This window comes from Cyprinodon variegatus, unplaced genomic scaffold (assembly GCF_000732505.1).
Source record: "Cyprinodon variegatus isolate N-32 unplaced genomic scaffold, C_variegatus-1.0 Scaffold174, whole genome shotgun sequence".
NCBI lineage: Eukaryota > Metazoa > Chordata > Actinopteri > Cyprinodontiformes > Cyprinodontidae > Cyprinodon > Cyprinodon variegatus.
Genome location: NW_015150627.1, coordinates 1,232,412 through 1,254,289, shown reverse-complemented (window position 1 = coordinate 1,254,289; position 21,878 = coordinate 1,232,412). Strand labels below are relative to the sequence as shown.

At 37.8% G+C, this 21,878-nt stretch overlaps 1 protein-coding gene across 6 annotated transcripts in view; it reads right to left on the bottom strand.

Moving 5' to 3' along the window:
- Window positions 1–21,878, bottom strand: part of pkp4 (plakophilin 4) — a 108,928-nt gene that overhangs the window by 18,017 nt on the left and 69,033 nt on the right. For all 6 annotated transcript variants that reach the window (XM_015378543.1, XM_015378541.1, XM_015378544.1 and 3 more), the window contains 4 exons: window positions 15,112–15,285; window positions 10,307–10,517; window positions 8,747–8,879; window positions 7,685–7,898 (listed from right to left, as the gene is read on the bottom strand). In XM_015378543.1, coding sequence (XP_015234029.1) covers window positions 7,685–7,898; window positions 8,747–8,879; window positions 10,307–10,517; window positions 15,112–15,285 — 732 coding nt within the window. The remainder of the gene's footprint in view (window positions 1–7,684; window positions 7,899–8,746; window positions 8,880–10,306; window positions 10,518–15,111; window positions 15,286–21,878) is intronic.

Sequence of the window (21,878 nt, the reverse complement as noted above, 5' to 3'; positions counted from 1 at the left end):
TAGCTTAAACAAGCTCTCAGCGCAAAGCATTTCAGCATACATCTGCCTCTTCTGATGCCTCTTTTCTTCTCATAAACTTCGTCGACACTTTTTCTCTTACGACTCTCAGCCATTGTCAAAGAACCCCTGTGAGAAAGATGAGCTTCAATGATTGGCTGAAACTGTAGCTAACCACAGACATACGCCTTAAAGTGTGTAGCAAAGAAAAAGATGGCCAAATGGACGAGCAAACAAATATCACCAGAATGACTGACAATTAGGGTGACCACTTATTTAGATGATCCACCCGGAAATAAAACATCATCCTCTATACCTTTAATTCACTATTTGAATTATCAATGTCCTTAACCTCTTAAAACCCACCGAGTCGCTGGCGACCCGACCTTAAATCGGGGTAATAACTCAGAATGCATACATTTTTTACCAGCAGGTGGAGCCATAGCGCGCAGCTCCGAGCTGACACCAAAAGTTGCATACTCCACAGCTCTGGAACTGTTATACCGGTAGCTAGAGGTCTGAATTTTTCTGCATTTGTGGCTGATATGATGTAGAACAAATATAATACAATAAAAACCTGCTTTTTCTCAAGAATGTCTTTATTACTGCTGTTCAAAAAAGACCTATAATTTCCGAGAATATGAAAAAAACAACTTTGAGTCATCTTTGAACTGATACAGGTTGGTCTGTGTTCTAATCACCCAATTTTAATTTATATATTAGGAAACTGGAGGCTGTTAGCTTTCAAATAATGAATTGCACATGTAATTTTGGCTTACAGTTCCTAAGTTACTTGCTTTTCCATTTGGGTATGCAGAATAGGCGAGGATTTCTCAAAATGAGGTGGATGTTAAGAGGTTAAACAAAATATAATGAAATCATCACAAAGCATTGATAGTATCCACTTGTCTTTTAAATAAGCAGCATGGACGCCCTACTGGGGACTGCCAAGAGATGGAAGTAGTTCTGCATACAAAAAGAAAAGCATCTACCGGTAGTAGGATACAATCTTTGCCTGAGAAAGCAGCATATTCTGTTATCAAATTCCTGCACTTATTCGAGCCCGTTCACATAGGGAGCATCTTTAGAAAGCAGCTTTAAAGCATGAAAAATAATCTCTTTCTGCTGACCAATGTCTTTCCTTTCACTTTACAATCCACAGCCCCCCTCAAACACGTTTCTCCGTTCCACATCCACTCTAATGGCAATTTGTAGGAATGAATGTTCTCTACAGGATATCGGATTGGTCCTGTGGAGGCTACATGCTGGAGAAATCAACTTCAGGAATAATTGAGGTGTGACTGACAGTACTGTCAGTGGAGCAACACTAGGAGCAATACTCATAAGTCATATTTGACAGTCAGATGGAGCAAAACTGTGTCTATTTGTTTCTGTCTGTGTGCACCAAGAAATCCGTCTGATACTCGTCTTCCTCTTTGATGCTGCTTTCAGGTGGTTTTGTTAGAAATTTTAAACAGAAAATCAAAACAGTAACAGCTGCAGGGTCATTAAGTAAAAAAAAAGAGCATTGAGATGAATTCAGAGAGCTTTAAAGGGGGAATATAAGGAAGCAGTCAATAAGACAACAGGCAAACTGAAGCTATATTAAGATCGCTTTTAATATTAGATGAGCAAGAAGGTTTCATTCTGATAAATGGGTGATATAAAAATGCTAAAGCTTAAATGAACGGATCATAATGAAATGATTGTGTATGATTAAGCAAAACAAGTTTATCAGACAGAAGATAATCACCAATGTGCAGGTTATATTTCAGGTTCACAGACCTTAGGCTGTGAGCTTCAGTGCTCTGTGTAGGCGTCTAGTGCTTTTACCTGACCTATGCTATAGTGTCCAAACATGATGGGATGCTTTTACACAGCACTCTACTAGACGGCAGCAAAATATCGCAACACAAATTATAGTGATTTTGACATCTTTCAACATAGAGTTTGATATTAAAGAAAAAGTTTACTCCATCACTGACTTATGATGGGACAACGTTAACAGCAACACTTGAAGAAGCAGCTCTAGATTTAAAAAAAATTACTTGAATTTGTATAGTCTACTAGATTTGTTATACTGTTATAATTTTCAACCAGTTTAAGCAAAACATTATGATTTCGGTTGTTAAGATATTTCAAACATTTAGAGATTTTTAATGAGACCTTTATTCCAAGTCTTTCTGTTTTTTTTGCTCTGATTTCTCAGTTTGGCCTCTGTTCATTCTCAGCTGCTTAATTAACTAGCTGTAATGTAGTAGTGAGGAAACAGCCTCTAGCTGTTAATTATAACCATTGCAGTAGTATAGTGTTATTGATAACAACTATTACTGTTTGGTAAATAACATTTTAAAACTATGTGGGAATTTCTTTAATGCAGTCTCTCAAAGCTGTTGCAGAAACAAAAAGCAAAAGGAAAATGATAACAGGGAAATTTAATTTGACGAAAATAGTAAAGGATAGATGGTGCTGCATTTTGGATATTATAATAAATCTTTTGAAGATGCTAAACCCCAACAAAGAACAAAAAACACACTGATCTTCTCCTCCAGCTGCCGAGCATCTATTACTTAGTAAAAGTTAAAGGCTGTTAAAAACAATGCCAATCTTTAAAAAGGGTCTAATGTTCCTTAGAAATATTACTTCTGAGTTTATAATTTTTTTTTCCAATTTAGAGATTTAATCTAGGGTTAAAGTAGATGCCATTTCTAATCGGCATTCTTCAAACACCCACATAATGTTTTTATGACATGACCCATAAAGCAAAACCTTTATTCTGTAAAGTCGGCTATAATCACAAAACTTTTCGTTTCTGTAGGTGGTATTTGTTCATGATTTAAATGTAAGACCTAGTGCTTCAGATTTGCAGGCCATTACTTTAACATGGAGACAAGCTGTAAATTCCCACCCTTTTCCGTCCTTCCTAAGGTGAGTTTAGGGTCACCTGAAGAGCAACCCTAACTGATGACCAGCAACAAACGGCTACTCTCTATAATCCATCCATTTCTGGGACATTTATCCAAAAAATATGATGATATTAAGGAATAACACTGAAAAAACGATCTAGAAATAAGTAAAAATTTCTTAATAAGTGTATTTACCCTTCATTTGAGTAGATAAAAATAGGATAATTTGCCAACGGAATGAGTATTTTTACTTTTAAAATAAGATAATTAGATAAAATGCACTTGAAATAAGTCAATGCAATGAGCTTCCAAAACGCCAGTAAGGTGAAATATAAGTGAAATAACGTGAGGAGAGTAACATAATGAACACTCCTTTAAATATCCACCATTTTATTTATTGAGGTTTTGATGTTAGAATCAGTCAGAGCTACTTCATTTTCATCACAAGAATTCTTGGAAATACGCAAAAACAACCAAAAAAAGGCAAAGAATCCTTGACACAAATCAACAACTGCTATTTCCCACCAAATGGCACAAATCCACTGCTTTGACCCAGCAGGTCCTGCAAATTTTTTGAATTGAATTAAAGTATTGTTTCGGTTTGCTAAACTGCTTTTGTTAATCTGAGTGATCCAGCAGAAACGGGGACGGCTCAAACACGGACACTTTTGTTATGATCAGGTGAAGCTGAAGTGTGAAACTGGTTATTGATCCGAGTGATTCGGGTGTCATCCGTTCCTAATAACCATTTCCCAGTACTATTAATTAAACTCTGCCAGTTTTGTAATTTGACCACAATGTTTTTTGTTTCTTTTTCAGTCCTACAAAAGTAAATACATCACAAATACATCTGCCTGTAGAAAAAAAAACAACTGCTATATGCTTTTGATAATATATATAATTTCCCAGAGTCCAAGCTATAGTGCAACATACGTTCCATCTCAGTTACAGTTCTCTTTTTATCAATGAAATGTGACCTTGACTGATTACAAAACCTTGAAATAGCTCCATTAGGACAACCTTTGTCTCCGATTTAAATATCAGTAGGACCCAGAAATTGCCTGGTCAAGCTTTACCGGGGCAGCTCTTCAGGTCAGTCTGTAATGATGCAGATAACCTGAAAACCGCAGTTTATTAACCTTTTAGATTCAGTCAGCTGAACTTGAAAAATGTCAATGCTCCATTGACTGAACCTCCGTCATATCAGTGTGTTCTTTAAAGGGTAGGAGCTGCTTCTCAGCTGAACTTGAAGCATGTGTTGCTCTGCAAAATGACCGATACCGTCCTGAACTTTTCCAAGTTTAGTCACAACCCCATGTTTTATAAGAGAAGCATGTGGCAGACCAACACAGAGAAACTCATAATTAATAAGTGGAATAAAAATGTATCAAGGTTTTAAAAAAAAGAAAAAAAAAAAGGTTTTCATATTTAGTCAAATAACTTGAAACTAATCTTAGGATAAATCGGCAGTTCAGTGAAGTTGTCCGATTTGTTTTAAAAAAAAAAAACACTGGTAAAAAAATTAACCCTATGATGACCATAAACACACATCATATGTGACAGATCAAATTATAAAGGTGTTTGAAAACATAGTTTATAAAATAATCCAACAAACCCTTGGCCATCCATTGAAAATAAAAGGCTAGGCGAGGACAAAGTTAATCCTAAATGAAAGAGAACCAAGGGGCCCACGGTAACTCTAGATTAGCCACAGAGACTCACAGCAAAATAAACACTAAACAACACTCCAAATCGGTCCTATGGAAGAGTTTCAATAAGAAAGATATGGTTTAAAGAAAACCAATCAAAGTCCTGTTTGCTAACCACCAGAAGCCATGAAACCAAAGCCAAGTGAAAAAAGGTGATCTACCCAGATAGGAACAACAGCATGCATCTTTGCCTTATAGCTACTTAATGGAGAAAATCAACCCTGAACACACCAGCCAAATGTGGAGGTAGCATCATGCCGTCAGGATGATTTTAATCAGCAGGGGCATAAAAGCTAAACCAAGTTAATATGAAAGATGGATGGAGCTAAATATAAAATATATAAAATATGATAAGGAAAAAAAAAAAACTGGCAAAAACTTTAAATTGTGGATGAAAGTTCCCCTTTAATCAGGATGGAAACACTGAGCCTAAGGCTAGTAGCTACAATGAACAAATACAGATTCAGGCCCTCTGTCCTGCAGGTTTTAGACGTTTCCCTGCTTTAGCACAGCTGATTATAATGATTGCAGTAGACCAAAACCCTGTTAATCAGCTTTCAATTAAAACCAGCTGTGCTGGAGCAAGGAAACCCTTTAAAACCTGCAGGACAGGGGGCCTTGAGGAACAAGATTGGGGATGCCTGCGTTAGGGGACCCAGTTCAAATTCAGACTGAAATCCTGTTCAGTTTGCTAAAACACTGGTCCCTAGAAGTCCTGCTATTGACACAAGGTGGCTAAAACAAACATCTAAATATTCATGCATTCAATTGTAAAACATCTGAGAAATGAACATCAATCAACAACTACACCCCCCACCCCCCAAAAAAATGACTAGAATATTGGTCCGCTGTAAATCATTTTCTTTAGATTAAGGTAATTGCAATAGAACAAAGGGAAATAAATGCATGATGGAAATTTGACTTTGAATAACAGCATAAGGCCAAATGGTTTGATCTTATGATCAAACTAAGGCAGCTGGTAGCACAGCACATAAGACTAGACCATGATATGACCTAACAGCAAGGATAGCCTCCTCATGCTAATAGCTTTCAGAAGATGCCTCGATCATCTATAGAAGCCTAGAAAAAAGCAATTTTCACACACCAGGTGTCCCAGCAGTTCAGCCTTTTTAATTTAAATGATATCTGCTGGTCAGAGGTTTCTTCTGTCAAAGTCGAAATAAGTTCTGAACAGGCGAATGATCTCTGAGCTACCACATGGGATCCTGTCAACCAGGTAAAAGCTCTTTATGAGGTTTATTCTCGTTAGCTGTAATTAATCAAAGGTGATGTTGTACTGCTGAACCCTCCCAGCCCCCAACCAATTAGCCACCACAGGCCCTCTGAAGAGTGGATGAAAGCAGAAAGTTGAACAGAGCTCTAATAGAAGCTGTTCATGCTGACTTGGAAAAAAGAAATCCCTCTACAATCTTTTCAGGGCTTAAATAAACCCCACAAAGACAGATGTTTTAGATTTCCCCTTTAAAAACTCGTTCAATCCAAACAAGTGGGAGCAGAGACAAATGATCCTCTTGTGCCCTTTTAGAAATGCTGAATATTTTCTCCTTCAGGTTGTGTTAGGCAAAGTAAATGCACACTTGATTGATAGAGGAAGCTGAAAACAATCTCCTCCCAGTTAATACTAAATTATTGTGCTCATACTCCAGTTGAATTGTTTTGCCCCTAGGGACTACTAGACTGTAACCTGAAACGGAGCAATAAAGAAGGCTGGAGTTGCTGCACAAACAGCTGACTCAGCCACCTGGAAGCCAAATATCTCTGGTTTGCTGATTTCAGTAGTGCTCCACCCTGACCCAAAACAACACTGATTTATACCCCGTTTACATGGTTTAAACAACCTAAACAAACCTGAGTAGCACGCAGCGCAGGCCCGGGAGTTAGGGGGGGACTATGGAGGCTGTTTTACACGGGAGATCATTCAACACGTCAGCAAGCTTACTTTAAATATATAAGGTGAAAGAAATAGTTTTAGGTCAATTGGTGTTTTCATCTGTGAAGAGTTTAGACATCAGGGTGATTTGTTCTAACATTGCTATCAAACCAATAGAGTCAAAAACCTGCCGCAGATTTAATTACTATAATATACAAAGTAATGTCAAGCACTGTTCATAAACTGAGTCTATTTATTTGGTTGATTTGGCATCGATGATGAAGTAGATACTGATAAGATCAGAGATTCGCTGGTTGCGAATAGTTTTTTTTTATTTGTACTTTAAAATAGTGGTAAGAGAAAGTAACATGATTTAGTTCTTCATGCACTGCAGAATCCCAACAAAACAAAACTCAGAATATGGTTATATTCCTGCAGCAGTGTGTCGCAGTGAGCTTGACGCAGACATTTTTGATTTATGCTCAATATTGAAGCATGGTCTGCGCTATACGCTGTGGGTCTAGATGCGGCCGAGGCGGTGAGGAAGTGGGGGCGAGTTTAGTCCACAAACGGAGGGACATGACGGCGTAAAAGAGCGGGGATCCAGGTGGAAAAGGGGTCCCAGCGTTCTCGCGCACCTCGATCTTCTAGCTGGTCAAACTTCACGAGTTGTTCCGCAATTTTGGTCATAAAAACGAAACAAGCCGGCCTCCTGTCTGCGGCACTGTCTGCGGTCAGTTACAATTTGGGAGAGTTGCAGCGGAGGGTCTGCGGAGGGGGCGGGGACGGCTTTTTGTTCACGGCGACACCTATGCAGAGGACCTGGTTTCGAAGTATAAATCAGCCTTAAGTATTCACTTGTGGAGAAGTTTAGAAACCCATGACCTGATCAATGAGCCTGATCTCTGGCTGAGCCAAAGCAGCTCTAACAGTGGCCATTATTAAGCCCTTAAACCACTTTGGTAGAAAAACTCAACTTAAATTTATTTTTCCTTAGCAAATATCTCTTTGTTTTTTTTGTTTTTTTAACACATTACGAACAGAGTGGTTTCAAAACCACTCTTTGCCTACGTTTTACTCCTTTCGAACGCAAAATAGTAGTGAAATGACCAAATAAGTAATCTATTGTCTATAAAAATCCCATCCAAGCATCATACAACAAGCACCTCATGCTGACCCACCTGTGACGAGCTCCCGAACTTCTGCATCGACGGTCTTTCTCAGCAGGCGTAGGAGAGCGGGGATCCCTCCCGCGTTCCTGACGGCGATCTTGTTTTCATCGACAGCTTTTCCATAAACAAGGTTCCTCAAAGCCCCACAAGAGTTTCTTTGAACCTCGACGGCTTTATGGTCGAGCAGGTCCACCAGATGCTTGATTCCTCCCAGTCGGCATACCTGGAGAAGAGGTAAATAAGGTCAGGGGTGGATTTTACACAAGGAATTATTTAACTTTGGTTTTTTTTTTTCTTGCTTGGCTGTATTCTGGGATAACAAAATCATGAATTTATTCATGTGACAAGAGATTCAGAGGCAGGGAATTTATTCATACCGAACCCAAATTATCTGGAAAAACTAATGCAGGTTGGAATGAAAGCTTTAACCACAGGAGATCACAGGTGGAAGAAAAACATTTCTTCTATGCTCAGAAACAAAGGTAGAAAAGAAAAACCTATGAAAACCACAGCTTTAAATCAGATATCACACATGTCATATATCTTTTCATTAGAATAAATTATGCCAGATAAGGAGTAAATAAAAGATGAATAAACCCCAAGAGATGCTTTTGAATCTGTTCAACAGAGAAGAATGGCGCTTGCATACGAGCCAAGTTGATTAATCCAAATCCTGAATTCAATTATAGTAAATTATTTAGCACTGAACAGAAAGTTTATGGCAGAGCTGTGGCCCATGCTCAGGGAAAAAAGGGAAAAGTGTTTAGTTTGGTTTGAGATATGCATCAAGAGAACAGAAAACTGTTGCAAAAATATAACAGAAATACGTTTAAGTTTACACTTTTTCCTTTTTACTATACAGTTGTTTTCTCTTGCTGTGAAAGTCTTTTGCATGTAACAGTGAAATAAAAATCAATGTAATTTAAATGTTAAATTACCTTAATATAAAACTTGCATTGATTAAACTGGTACAAATTAAAACAACATAATATGAATACTTGTCAAAGTTTCCTTGTTATGGAGAATCAAGCTTTATGAGATTCGATACAGGATCACTAATGTGTCACCCACCTCACTTTTGACTCTATTATCACCGTAGCACAGGTGCTGCAGGTAGGCGGCTGCGTTGGCCTGCACTGAGGGGAAGTGATGCTGCAGCATGTGGATTACCTCCGTTAGCTCCGGATCACGCCATGCAAACTCTCTGGAAGCACAGAAGAGGTCAAAACAAATCAGCATAACGGCAGGTGCTAAGTAAAGGAAAAAATTACCAAAAAACCACACATTACCTTCACTTGTTTTGTTCTTTTTTTCCATTCATTTTATTTTTCTTTCCATTTTATATAAGTTCATTACATTAACAAATTATAAGAAAGCCATAGAAAAGAATAAGAGCTACATTTTGTGTAATTTCCTACATTTACTTATACGTAGGGTTTAAATAACTATATTGATGACAAATGGCAGTCAGTAATTAGTCAGTAATCCAAGATATCAGACTGTTTATTTATTCCAGTGTTCCATCAAAGCATAGAGGCGAATGGTCTGTGGTCTGTGAGGCGTTAATGAAGCCCACAGCATCATTTGGTTCTGTTATTTCTAAACTTCCTCTTGACGTTATTTGATTGCAAAATGAAATAACATCCTTAAAGCTGGTCAGCAGATGGAAGAATTAGGTGCTCTAAGAGTTAGAGGGCTGGACTAACTTTTAATAAACAGCAGATTCAAGTCTTCTAAAATCATCAGCCTGTGCAAACACTACTTCATTATGTTTGCATGACATGTTTTTATTCCGATCTGATATTCTGATAGCTTGTGTCTATATAATTGGTACAATCTGAACACATTTCTATCAGATCCTGAAATTCTGTGCACATAAACATAACTATAGACTCTGTGCTGATAGCTGTCAAGCTAGAAGTCTCCACAATAAGTTAGATTAAATCCCTTTGCTTCATAAAAAATTTTTTTTTCAATAATAATTTGATTTATTGAGATTCAACTTCAATTAATCCCAATTTTTTCTGCAGCTGAGAGTTTGCACAGTGCACCAAGGGAAGAACTGAAAGATTCAAATACTCCCAAATCAACTGCAAAGTGCATACTGAATTACAGAGTTGATTTCTTGGCACCACTCAGTGTGAATTACACAAAGTAGCTCTGAAAACTGCCAACATTAACTTGTCTTTATAAACCTGAAATCAGGAAAGAAATTCTAGACCAGACTTGACCTGGTGAACTTCCCGAGCAGCCGCCCCTGGAGTGCTCCACCTTTAAAGAGTTACAGTACACTGAAAACGTAAACAAAGCCTCTAACTGCAGGGTCAGGCTTTTACCAAAAGTTGTCAATCCATGGTTTACACATCCACACGTCCGTACAAGAGCAGACGCAGCACTTCGGTGCCTGTGAGAATCTATTGTGAGGCGACCAGACACAGTTGAGCCGGCTTAATGGAAGAGCCTTGTGTGGCTATCCAGGGGGAACTATGTGTTTGAATAGTAAGAGGACACTGGTGTTGACCCAGCAGAACGGGGATGCCTTCTTAGCACAAGATTCTCTGGATTACTTTTATATGCACAACTAGTAACCACAGAGTAAATGTAGATATATGAAAACATGAGGGTCCATACCTGGGATCCTTTTGAATGCTGTCTATGGAAGGAGAGCGGGGGGCGCCGTCATCCATGGGCAGAGTTTGTCGAGCGTAACTCATATCGGAGGGCCGGTACTGTGCGGAGCGGTATGGATCGGCATAGTTGGCTGCTGTGTTAAGAGCATAGTTGTTTCTTTGGTAAGTCATGGCACTGCGCTGGCTGGACGTCCTCTGCAGGCTTCCCACACCTGAAACACCAAAAACATGGAGGGGATTTAAGCTCACACATGAAACCATACGCAAGTAAGCAAAGCGATGCAAGACTAAGAGTTCTGACCTTTTCAGCTAAACTGAGAGCTTTGTGCTCATGTTAGCTTAGAGGGTTTAACACAAAGCTGAAAACACAAACATGCTGCTGCTCTTACAGACTCTGCAAATTCTCAAATCTGGATCCAATTAATGATGAGGATAAAACACAGCTCCTGTGGTTGCAGAAAGTTGAGCCACTCTCCTTCAAAGGCTTCTTTAGGTTTACTAGGTTGTACGTAGCTCGGGGGGTCCTGCTTGTATTCAGAGAGCACAGAAGGACCCAACCTGCAAGATAATCCGCCAAATTCTTTCTTCACAGCCTTCTTGATCCTACCCGTCCCTGAAATTTTGTATTAATTCCACTAAAAAAACACCTGTAAACACTTACAAAAAGGATTAAAATGTCAGAAAATAAACCATCAAGGCTAGAAAAAGACGCACAGAAAGCCTGTTGGTATCTCCGTTTAGTCATCTTTCTTCTTTTAATTTGCTCCATGTGATATTGTAGCATTATGAGCCATTTTAAAACTGCATAAACAGGCTGGGTAAGATCTAGCCCTCCTTCTAACTGAAGCCACGTGATCTGTAACAGCATGCATGCTGCTCTGGACAGATCTGTATCAGCAAACCCCACAGAACTGGGCACGAGTGTCCAAACTCCCTCCTACCAGGAACCAAGACGTCAACTCGTGGTGTTACTCCAAAAACCCAATTTCTCGCTTCAGCGCACCTCTATGTTAGGCACCAACTCAAGCCAGCAAAGAGTCCACCTCCCAAAATAAAACCTTGCAGGAACAAAGGATGAATGGGTCAAAACAACATAGTATAGCTTTTGGATTTATTTTTTGCTAAAACTACAGTGGAATGTCAATAAATTAGATTCAAATTTAATTCAGAAACTCAATTAAAACTCATATTTATCTAGATTTATTATACATAGAGTGATGCAAAGGTGATACCAAGCGTTTTTTCTCCTCAGCCTGACAATAATTAAACAAAACTATTGCTGTTTCTTTCAGTATTACTGTTTTTCGAAGCTATTTGGAGTTTAATTAGGCACATTTAAAAAAAAAGCTAAAGAAATCAAGCAAGACATCAGGAAGCCCCAGAAGAAGCCCCCAAACCCTGGTTTATCATTTGGTATAAAATCCAAACCCCTTAAGATGCAATGTCTATCTGTTATGTGCAAACCTATAAGTAACATTAGGAAGTAAGTAAGCTTAACCCTTTTTCAACCAATGCATGTTTCCTACAGAATGTGCAAATTAGTCCAAAAACATAAAGAAAACAGACCTTGTGAGAATTAAAGCTGTCCAGATGTATCCTGTATACATATGGACAAACAAGCCACTCAAAGTGGAAGAACATAAAAGCCAAATAACAGTTTGGGATACACTCGGGGGACAAATCTTTAGTTTTTTAAGAGTTTTTGAGAATTTATACGACACATAATACATTTCAACAGGTGGAAATATTGGAGAAAGGTCACTAGTTTCATGCAAGTAAATCCATCCATCCATCCATTATCTGACACACTTGTCCCAAGTGGGACAGCAAGGTGTGCTGGTGCCTAACAGTCAATGGGCGAGAGGCGGGGTTCACCTTGGACAGGTCGCCAGTCCATCACAGAGCAACACAGAGACAAAAAGGACAAACAACCACAATCACACCTAAGGAGAATTTAGACAAGTCAATTAATGTTTCTGGACTGTGGGAGGAAGCCGGAGTACCCGGAGAGAACCCGCACATGCTCAGGGAGGACATGCAAACTCCATGCAGAAAGACCCTGGGAATTGAACCCATAACTTTCTTGCTAGTGCTACCCACTGCGCCACTGAACAGCCCTGCAAGTAAATCAAAGGAGCAAAAATTGACATTTTATCCAAACTATAGGCTTAAAGATTAAAAAACTTGTTAAATTGTGACAAAATGAAAAAAATGGTTTATTTAATGGAAAATCAATGAGGAAGCCTTGAATCCAGTCTAATAGCAACATTTATGGTGTAAAAGGAGTGTGGAAGGAAGGTTCTACAAACACAGCCAGTCGAGTGGAAAAGAGTAATTTAAAATGTGTTTAAAATTGTGCAAATTAAAATCATCTAGGTAGAATGACTTTGGGGAGACACTACTTGTAGCACCAGAGATCTGAGGTGAGTTTGGACTAATCCTTACTTTTAGCTGTGATATGATTGAAGGGTCTTTACATATAGAAACTGCTTCCATCGGTTTTAAATGTGAATCTGGTATCTTTTGCTGTTTTTTGGGGTCACTGTCATGTTGTAGGGTCCAGTTTTGCTTCACCTTCACCTTTCACTCGCTGAAGTAAAGCATCCGCCAAACAAAGCAACAAAACACTTCCTGCTTAATGAGGAATGGCTGAAACCAGGTTCTTTTCCTGGATTATTGTATGTAGCCAAACATGTCCTCTGTTCTGGTGACTTGATACCTAAATATAAAACTCATTGTCATGCAAATGGATCTATTTCAATAGGTCAACTTTTTTTTCCAATTTTGTTTAAACAACTTACAACAGTAAGAAAACAACTTACTGTTTGAAATTTAATTTTAGTGGACCCTGCTCTTAACATTTGCAGCCTAGAATTAATGTCTCCCATTAAAAAACAATCTTGCTCCAACTTACACAATGTCAGTAAATGCTTCTGGCATCAGCCAAAGAGGCATGAAAAAAACCAATGCAGAGTAAATGAAATATAATGTTGAAATTATAAAAAAGAAGAAACCTTCCTCATCAAATTGGATTTTTCAAATGGAGCAGCTCATGCAAAGACCGTGTATCGAACCCCCCCTTCAGCTCAGCTCACTCGATTTTTTTCATCATCTCAAGAAAAACGGAAAGTGGATTGTTTTTTTTTAGCAAGTTCTATAAATCAATAGCATTTATTAGTGGGTCTATTTCTCAGAGCAGATCTTTGGTGCCCCGGGTGAGTCTGAATGTGGGAATTGTTTTTGCAATTGTAATTTAGATAAGGAAGAGATTAGCTTTAGAGGAAAGGTAGCGGATGTAGGTAAACCAAAAGTCCCCTGATTCTGTCCTCAGAGTGACACAGAGGTAATGGATTCCTTTGAGGCAGAGTGACACATCAGAACCTGCCTATTAACTCATGTCTCACCCTGTTCTGTCAGACAGTGGAGGGAGAAAAGGAGCGTGAGGCAGAGTCGTTTGCAAAATAGAAGGAAGATATTTGAAGACAGGAAAGCAACAAATATAATGTAGATGGAGATAAAGGGCAGAGAGGCTCTGTTCCCGAAGGGAGACAACATAGGAGGGTCAGAGACACTAATTATTGGTTAATACTGGCAGGTAAAGAGAGCAGCAGCACCTGGTGAGAAAAAATAAATGTTTGGTGTAAACAAAATGATATCACCCTATGCATTCAGGACTTCTCATGACTCTCAGACAAAAAAAGGGGAGCATATTTACTACCTGGCATATTTGAACAATCACAGAAAGCTAAGATGGTGTGGCACAACCTTTAGATGGAAGACTAACTGTCATTTTCCAATGTTATATTACGGATTAGAAAAAGATTCATTATCCAACTGAGCTAGTTTGTTTATATTGAACATGGGTGTTGCACTGCAGAGCAGGACAATATAGAATATTGTGACTTTTATAACAACAGCAGCGAGCAGTACTGTAAAAAATAAAGGACATTTTATTTAAATGTGCTTTTTTATTGGAAGTGTCACACATTCAAACCCTGCTAAGGCTGGGTAACCATTCTGATTTAAACAATTGATTCTGATTTTTAAGCTTTGGAATGGACTCTTTACATTCCCAATCCCAAACTGGACTGTTGATATTAAAAACGTTTTTTTAGTTGTTATCTGAATTACATGTCTGTGTAGCTGCAATACATTTATATAAAATTATATATATATTCAACAGAAAATGATTAAAGCAACAGTAGTTAATGGTGGCTATAGAGACAGGGGAGTATGCATAAAAAAAAAAAGATCTTTGGGTATATATATATATATATATATATATACAGTTTAATATATATATATATTAAATATATATATATATATATATATATATATATATATATATATATATATATATATATATATATATACAGTTTAATACAACTAAAAGATAAAGACCATGACATGGATGACTGACAATCTTCACAGATTTAAAAATAGAAAGATAAATAAATAATAATATGGCTTAATATGAATTAAATTAACTGTGAAGCTGAATTTGTAAAAACGTTTATCATAATTTAAAGCAAAATACTAGAGATGAGTAAAAGACAAGGTTGGTTAACTGCAATAAATATAGTAATTACTGAGTATTATCAAACCCAATGGCATTTGATAATGAATCAGTATGACAGCTCAGGTATCCAGCTGAGCAGAGCTGCACATTAATAACTACGATGTCAGATTCATAGCCTCGGTTCTGTCTGTAATCTACTTTGCCCTTTTTAAGGTTACCGGGTCAAAATATAAAATGCTAAATCTAATTAGAGTGTAAGTTCATCAACCTCATCAAGTTTGACCAACCTGAGCCGCTCCTGTAAAGGGTCCCCTGCTGCTGGGTGTGGCTGGGGCTTCGGTATAACGGACCCCGGAACGTCCTATCCTCATATATGGGAGCAATGTGGCGGTCTGGGGAGATTGTTGACCTCATATCCTGTCCATGGTGGCTGTGCTGACTGGCATATGAACTCCTTATTCCTGCAGAAGGAAGACAATCGTTAGCAGGTGAAATAGCTGAATTTAGGAGTATGGGGTGATTATAGCCTCCATGGGATCATCTGACTGATCAATGTCAAACACGTTTCAGAAGATCTTATTGGGAGAATATCCGACTACTGGACTATTTCTGATAGGCTTTCCAAAGGTGGAGGGTATTTCCAGAGTGAATTTTAGGCTCAAACTCTACACTGAGCAGATATATCTGCCACACTTACATATTTCTTCTTTTCACAAGTAAATATTTGGGATTATCACTAAGAATTTGTACATGATACATTTTTTCTTTTTTTTTTCTTTGCTTCAAAAAAAGCAAAAACAGAAGAAATCTCAAATAATGCAAATACTTTTTCACAGCTATGTATAAACTTTAGAGCAGGTGACCCTGAAACAAACAGACAGGAAATGAGTTTGTGATGCAAACTGAATTCTGACAAAGAACTGAAACCCACATTCCTGAACAATAGTAAATGAGAAAAAGAAGGGAAGAGACACAGCAAACACATGTGTAGCTTTACTAAACATAATTTTCATACACATAGATGCTTGAGCAGAACCACAACTGCTGCTACAAAGAAAAAACATGAATGAAGCAAAACTTAATGACTAAACCAAATAATTTGAGGCCTATTTTAGACTTGATTCGACCTACAACTCTGTTCTTTCAGCCTGCAGAGCAGCAGTGTGCACGGATATGTAGGTGAAGGACAGTGCTGCATGTGCTCTGTGCTGCAGGAGAAAACTGGGATCACTGCACCTCTTTTCTGCCATCATGTTAAAGAATATAAGTCCTAAAGGATTTCAATGAGAAAAATAAAAAAATAAAAGTAAAACCTCACTTTACCTCATCTGGATTTATACATGACAAACAAAAAACAGTACATCTATTCTTACTCCAACAAGCAGTAAAACCCTGATCCCACTTCAAGGCTAAGCTGAGCCAGCAGAGAGCTGCAGAAACATCCCAGTTATTCAGACTCCATAAGCTTGGACAAGTGATGAGAAATCGGTATTAGAGTTTCTTTCGGGCCATCGAGATGCTTGATTATATCATACTGAAACACACCAAAATGCTGTTTAGAACAAGATTTGTTTTTCTTAAGAGAAACAATGAAAATTCATACTGTTAAATTATGGAGAGGCCATAAATGTTTAAAGCTTTAGGGCTTCTACTCCATGCTGAGGGAAAAAATGAAAAACACACAGCAGATCTGAAATGTAGAAGAGAGAGTGGCCATAAAGACGGCATTTAGTTTTTCTGTGTTTAAATCCAAATAGGCCCACCCAATGCAATTGATCTTAATGCCTGTTTGTTTTTGTAAGGCTCACATGGATGGAGCTCATAAATCTGTGAACCCCCGTGGACCACTACACAGTTGGCAACTTACTGCTCGTTGCACATATCGAGAGCCCGCAGACGTCACTTGGGTCCTCTCCAACAGCATGAGCTCAGCTGCAGACTGTAACTAAACACCAAGGCTACCATGCAGAACCAGCTAAATGAGGGAGTCCTGTCACAATATAGAACTAACAAATTAACAAATAGGGATGTTTGCTTCCTTGTGGACTGGAGAGTCTTGGGGGATGAAGAGAAAAAGTTTTTACTTGAAAGGAACAGACCATTTGGATGGTGACCTCTAAATAACAACAATGTGGCTCTACAGGGAGCTTGGGAAATTTGCTGAAAGGATGATTTCTGTTTAAACAAAAGGATACAGCCTCATTTTTCTTTACTAATAATGGTTAAAATGGTAATTGGGGTCTTAATTCTGAGCTGGGATGGAAATGACAGAGAATTTCAGTTTTGAATTCAAGGATATGTGTTTATATCTAAGCAGAATCTCTGATGCTTCCACAAAAATGGACTTTAAAGGTGGAATGTAGTGATACAGCTGACAGTATTGTGGTTTTAGAGGATGGATCTGCTGGTGTATCCTCTACAGAAGCTCCAGGACTAATGTCTTGGGTGTGGCTGTATCGGTGTGCTGCAGGCACACAACTTCCTCTATCTTAAAATCTAATACTGCAAACTCTTTTCCTTTGTCTCACCTCCAACCCGGACTTACCCGGTAAGGTATTACAGAAAGAGTCGAAGATGTATATTGAGAGTTTTGGCCTAGTTTTTTAGAGCAGTTGTGATCTAAAGAGGTTGCAAGTACCCGGTTCGATCCCCACAGCCTGCACTCTGGGTCCCTGAGCAAGACCCCTAACCCCACACTGCTTCCCAGGCGCCACACAATAGCAGCCCACTGCTCCACAAAGGGATGGGTTAAATGCAGAGAGTGAATTTTGTTGCTTTGTACTTGACAATGTAATGACCATAAACTTGAATTCTATTTTTTTCTCCTTCTTCTATGTACTTCTGGCATACCTTAGTAAGTGTGGGGCCATTTGACACACTGTGACGCTTTTATCCTCATAAACCAGCCAACCTATTCACCCTCAAAAATGTATTTTCTTTCACATACACAACACTGCAATTAGATCCTAGTAAAAGGGGCTAACATTGCTTTCTTTAACACACACGAGAAAAAAATGACGGCACTAATCATTTAACATCCTGTGATAAAAATAAACGAATTAAACTGTCTGTTTAATGACAGATCAAATAAAAGATGCCTTTATGTTAAACAGAATTTGCAACATTGATGCAGAGTAAACAGGTAACTAAGGGGATGGATGTTAGAACAAAACAAATCTATTTGAAAACAACTGGTTTTAAGCAATCATGCTAAAGATACTTTTAATAGATCTATAGAAAATATTATTATTATTTACTGACTTCTTTTACCTTTTTTCCCTCTCCTATAGTGGGTACACTTACAGATGAGACAAAGTTGCAAAAACTCCATGTACCAATTAAAAAGCTTTTTTTTTTTATCTTTGTCATGACTTGAAATGTACTTTTCAGTAATTCTTAAAAACATGATAATAAATTCTATTGCAATATATTTCACTGGTTAACACATTTTATGGATCCCCAGATTTTATGGATAACAAAAAAACAAATCTATACAACTTTGTACGTATACAATTTGGTTCCTTTTACTTTAATCTCTTACCCCACATATAAAGATTAAGAGTTGCTTAGAATAAAGTTTTTATTTTTCTTCAATAGTCAAGCAAACCTTCAATATTCATTATATGCAAAAGCAGCAGGTTGGCAGGAAATCAGCAGCTAAGTTGTTTAGAGGTTTATAGTAGAGCAGTAGGTGGGGGTAAAGACATTAGAGAAGGCTGGAGAATTAAAAAGAAGAGCAGAGAAGAAGGGAAAAGGGGCTAGATGGGGGGAGGGGTGGGCACAAAATAAAAGAAATGTTAATGAGGTCGTTTAGGGCCACCTGAAAGTTCTTATTTGCCGCATAAATCCCATTCGGGAGTGAGATCCTGGAGTAAAAACATGTTCAGATGTGGATTTTGACTTGTTGTCAAACCATCATCATCATCTTCATCATCATCCAGGGTGTCACTATAGCTTTATATGAAAGAAAAGCTGTGAGTCCTTCATTAGGATGGCTTCACTTCATGTACAATAAATTAAAAATGATAAACAGATTGAAGGCAGGTCTAAATTAAAACCAAAGCTCCAAAGCTAATACAATCCGTGTATGGTTTGTTCTTTGTTTTTTTTTTGTTTCAAAACAAAAACGAAAAAACAAAACAAGCATATGGTTTTTCCGTTTTTAAAACCTAAATCGAAAAAATGAAAAATCGAATTAATAGAAAATCAACAGCGTTTGAGTTTTGTTTCGCCATTTAAATGAAAATAAAATACGGTTGTTGTTTTAATACGTAGCAGTACCGGAAATGAAGTAAGTCGCCAAAGGAAAATCATTTACAGTGGATGAAGACGGCATCAAAACAAACCATTTCTAAACAAAAGGCAATGGCTGCACTTGAACCGTTTTCTGCATTGATTATTGAACTTTTTGAGAGAGGAAAAACACACTCTGAAATCACTGATGCTTTGAGCCGCCATGGAGCTCCACATTGCGCTGATTCCCTCTAAATAACACAAACGTTTCCATTTTGGTAGTGCTAACTGAAGAAGTTCTTCTTCTTGTGGATTGTAATGGCGGTTGGCAAGAAATTGAAGGCGTACATTACCGCCCCCTACTGGTAACTAAAAAAATTATGTGTTGGGAGTTCAGGTCTTCATTTCCGGTTCTGCCATAAGGTCCTGTTAAATTAACAACAAAATAAAAGTTTGTCTTTGGTTTAACCATTGCAGTTAAAAAAATCCCAAAACGTACCATTTTTTCATTTTTGCAAATGCCGTTTTTCTAATTTCGTTTTTAAAAACGGAAAAGCGAAAAACCCCATGCTTGTTTTGTTTTTTTCGTTTTTGTTTTGAAACGGAACAAAAAAAACAACAAAGAACGAACCATACACGGATTTAATACGATGCCATGTTCCAATAATTTGCTATCCTTATAAATGCACACAAAGGTATCAGACATTTCAATCTTTTAACACTGCAAACGCTTTGTGGTCTTCAATGATGTGACAAAATACTCTTGTAGATTAAAAAAAGCTGATGGTAGATGTGATGGTTGTGAGAATGATCAGGGTAAAAGCTTTAGCGTGCTTCTTTGAAACTCAGTTAACATGCAGCTCTTCTGGTTCACAAATAATTCATTTCTTCCTCATATCCCTCCTGTTACATAACCCATCGTACCGAGATGTGGGTAAAACAAACCTGACTGAGATAGAAATTAAATATGTCTTTTTCTATGTAATGAAATAGTTCAGGTTCATTAATATTCACTGTGGCTCACAAAGTTTGAAGAAAGTATTTTTACTGAAACAGTGGAGAAAAAATTTGTTTGAACAGACAAGATAATAACTAATTAAATTTGTAATGTAAAGATCAATATTTGATCACAGAAAATGCAACAAAGAAACCGAAGGATTTATAAAAGTTAAGTTATACCTGCTGTATTGTTCAACAATGTATGTCAGAGGTGAACTGATTGGCTTAAGATACACAGTAGAAACCTTATTTTATGGTTTCTAGCCATTTGTTTACCCAGGAAAAAACTACTTTAAAATGCAACTAAAACACAACTTTCATCTGATCTTAGGAAGCAGATGGAGAAGTAGGTTCAACAGACTGATAACTCAGGCTTTTGGAACACCGGTTAACAACAAAGGGGGATATTTTCCATCATCTGAACCTCCATGTCTATCTCTCTCTCTCTCCTTCAGCAGTCACATTTAAATGGTCCATCATAAAGACTTGCCACTGTGCCTTATTTGCTGTATTCCCCAGATAGTAGGACTGCAGTCACTTCTAAAAGCATCTGCAAATTCTCAGGGAGAAATAACATTCGGCTGTCTGTTGAGGATGAATGGCCCACATTCCTTTTGTGTTATACTCATTTAATTCTCCCCCCCTCAGCCCTCTCATCGTGGCGTTAACAGATTGCACTTGGCAGAGGCTGGATGAAAGGTGGTGGCTTGCTTTTGGAGAAACAGATACAGCTGGATTCATTTCTTAAATATGATATTCACAAATCCTGTCAGACCAGGGAATAAAAGGGAAAGGATTACTAAAATATAACTACACACAAAAAAGTAACCATAGTAGCAATAATAGGATGCAGGATGGTCAAAACTTCAAAGGCAGCTTGGCTTGTCAGAATGAGAGCAGGTATGCTATTTCCTCTTTCACTCCGTCCCTTTTTGCTCTCCGATGGACAGAATGTAATGAGCACATTATTAGGGACAATTTGTCTTCATTTTCTATTCTTTAGCAGCAAAGGGAAGCCATGACATCCTGCCAGTGACTGTAGGACCAGGTGGGTGGTAGGAAAAAAAAAAAACAGAAACGAGAAGTGACACTAAAGGGTAGAAAATAGGAAGAAAAAGTCAAGTTTTTTTTTAAACCTATAATTCAGGAAATAATTGAATGAGTGATTAAACTAAAAATTAGACCATAAAATAATGAAAAACAAAATTTTTAGGAAAAGAATATTTAGGTTCAGGTTGATTTGTGGTATTTTCTCAAATATGTGCAACTCGTTCTCACTGTGCGATCTCCACTTCCAATTAATATGGCTCATCAGACAGGGGTGACAAATTACTGTAATAAAGGCAAACTGCAGAGGGTGTGTTTATGTGAAACAAAAAAGATTAAATAAAATAGGAGCTGAAGTGAGGTAAAAAAGAGAAAACATGAGAAGTGGAAGGAGGAAGGCATAAAATGCATGTTTGGTTAGAAGAGCTGAGACTGACTTCCATATTTTTTCTCTGCAGGCTGTTCTGTCCGTCATTGTGGCTGTTACTCTGGACTCCATTTACCGGGTACAAAGAAAACTTTTAAACTAATATACGGTAACTAGTAAGATTAAATGTTCAAAAATAATCAAACTAAGAAAAGTAACAACAGTTTACTCTACAATCGCCTGGCTTATCACCTGACTGAGATATTTAAAATCAAGTTAAAACACAATGCAGAGGAAAAAAAAGTTAGAAATCCTATGAAAGAAAAAGCCGTTCAGCTATTAATAGTAAAATCAGCAGGAGGATATATAAAAGTCTTTCTAAAAAAAAACAAAAAAACTGAAATTTTA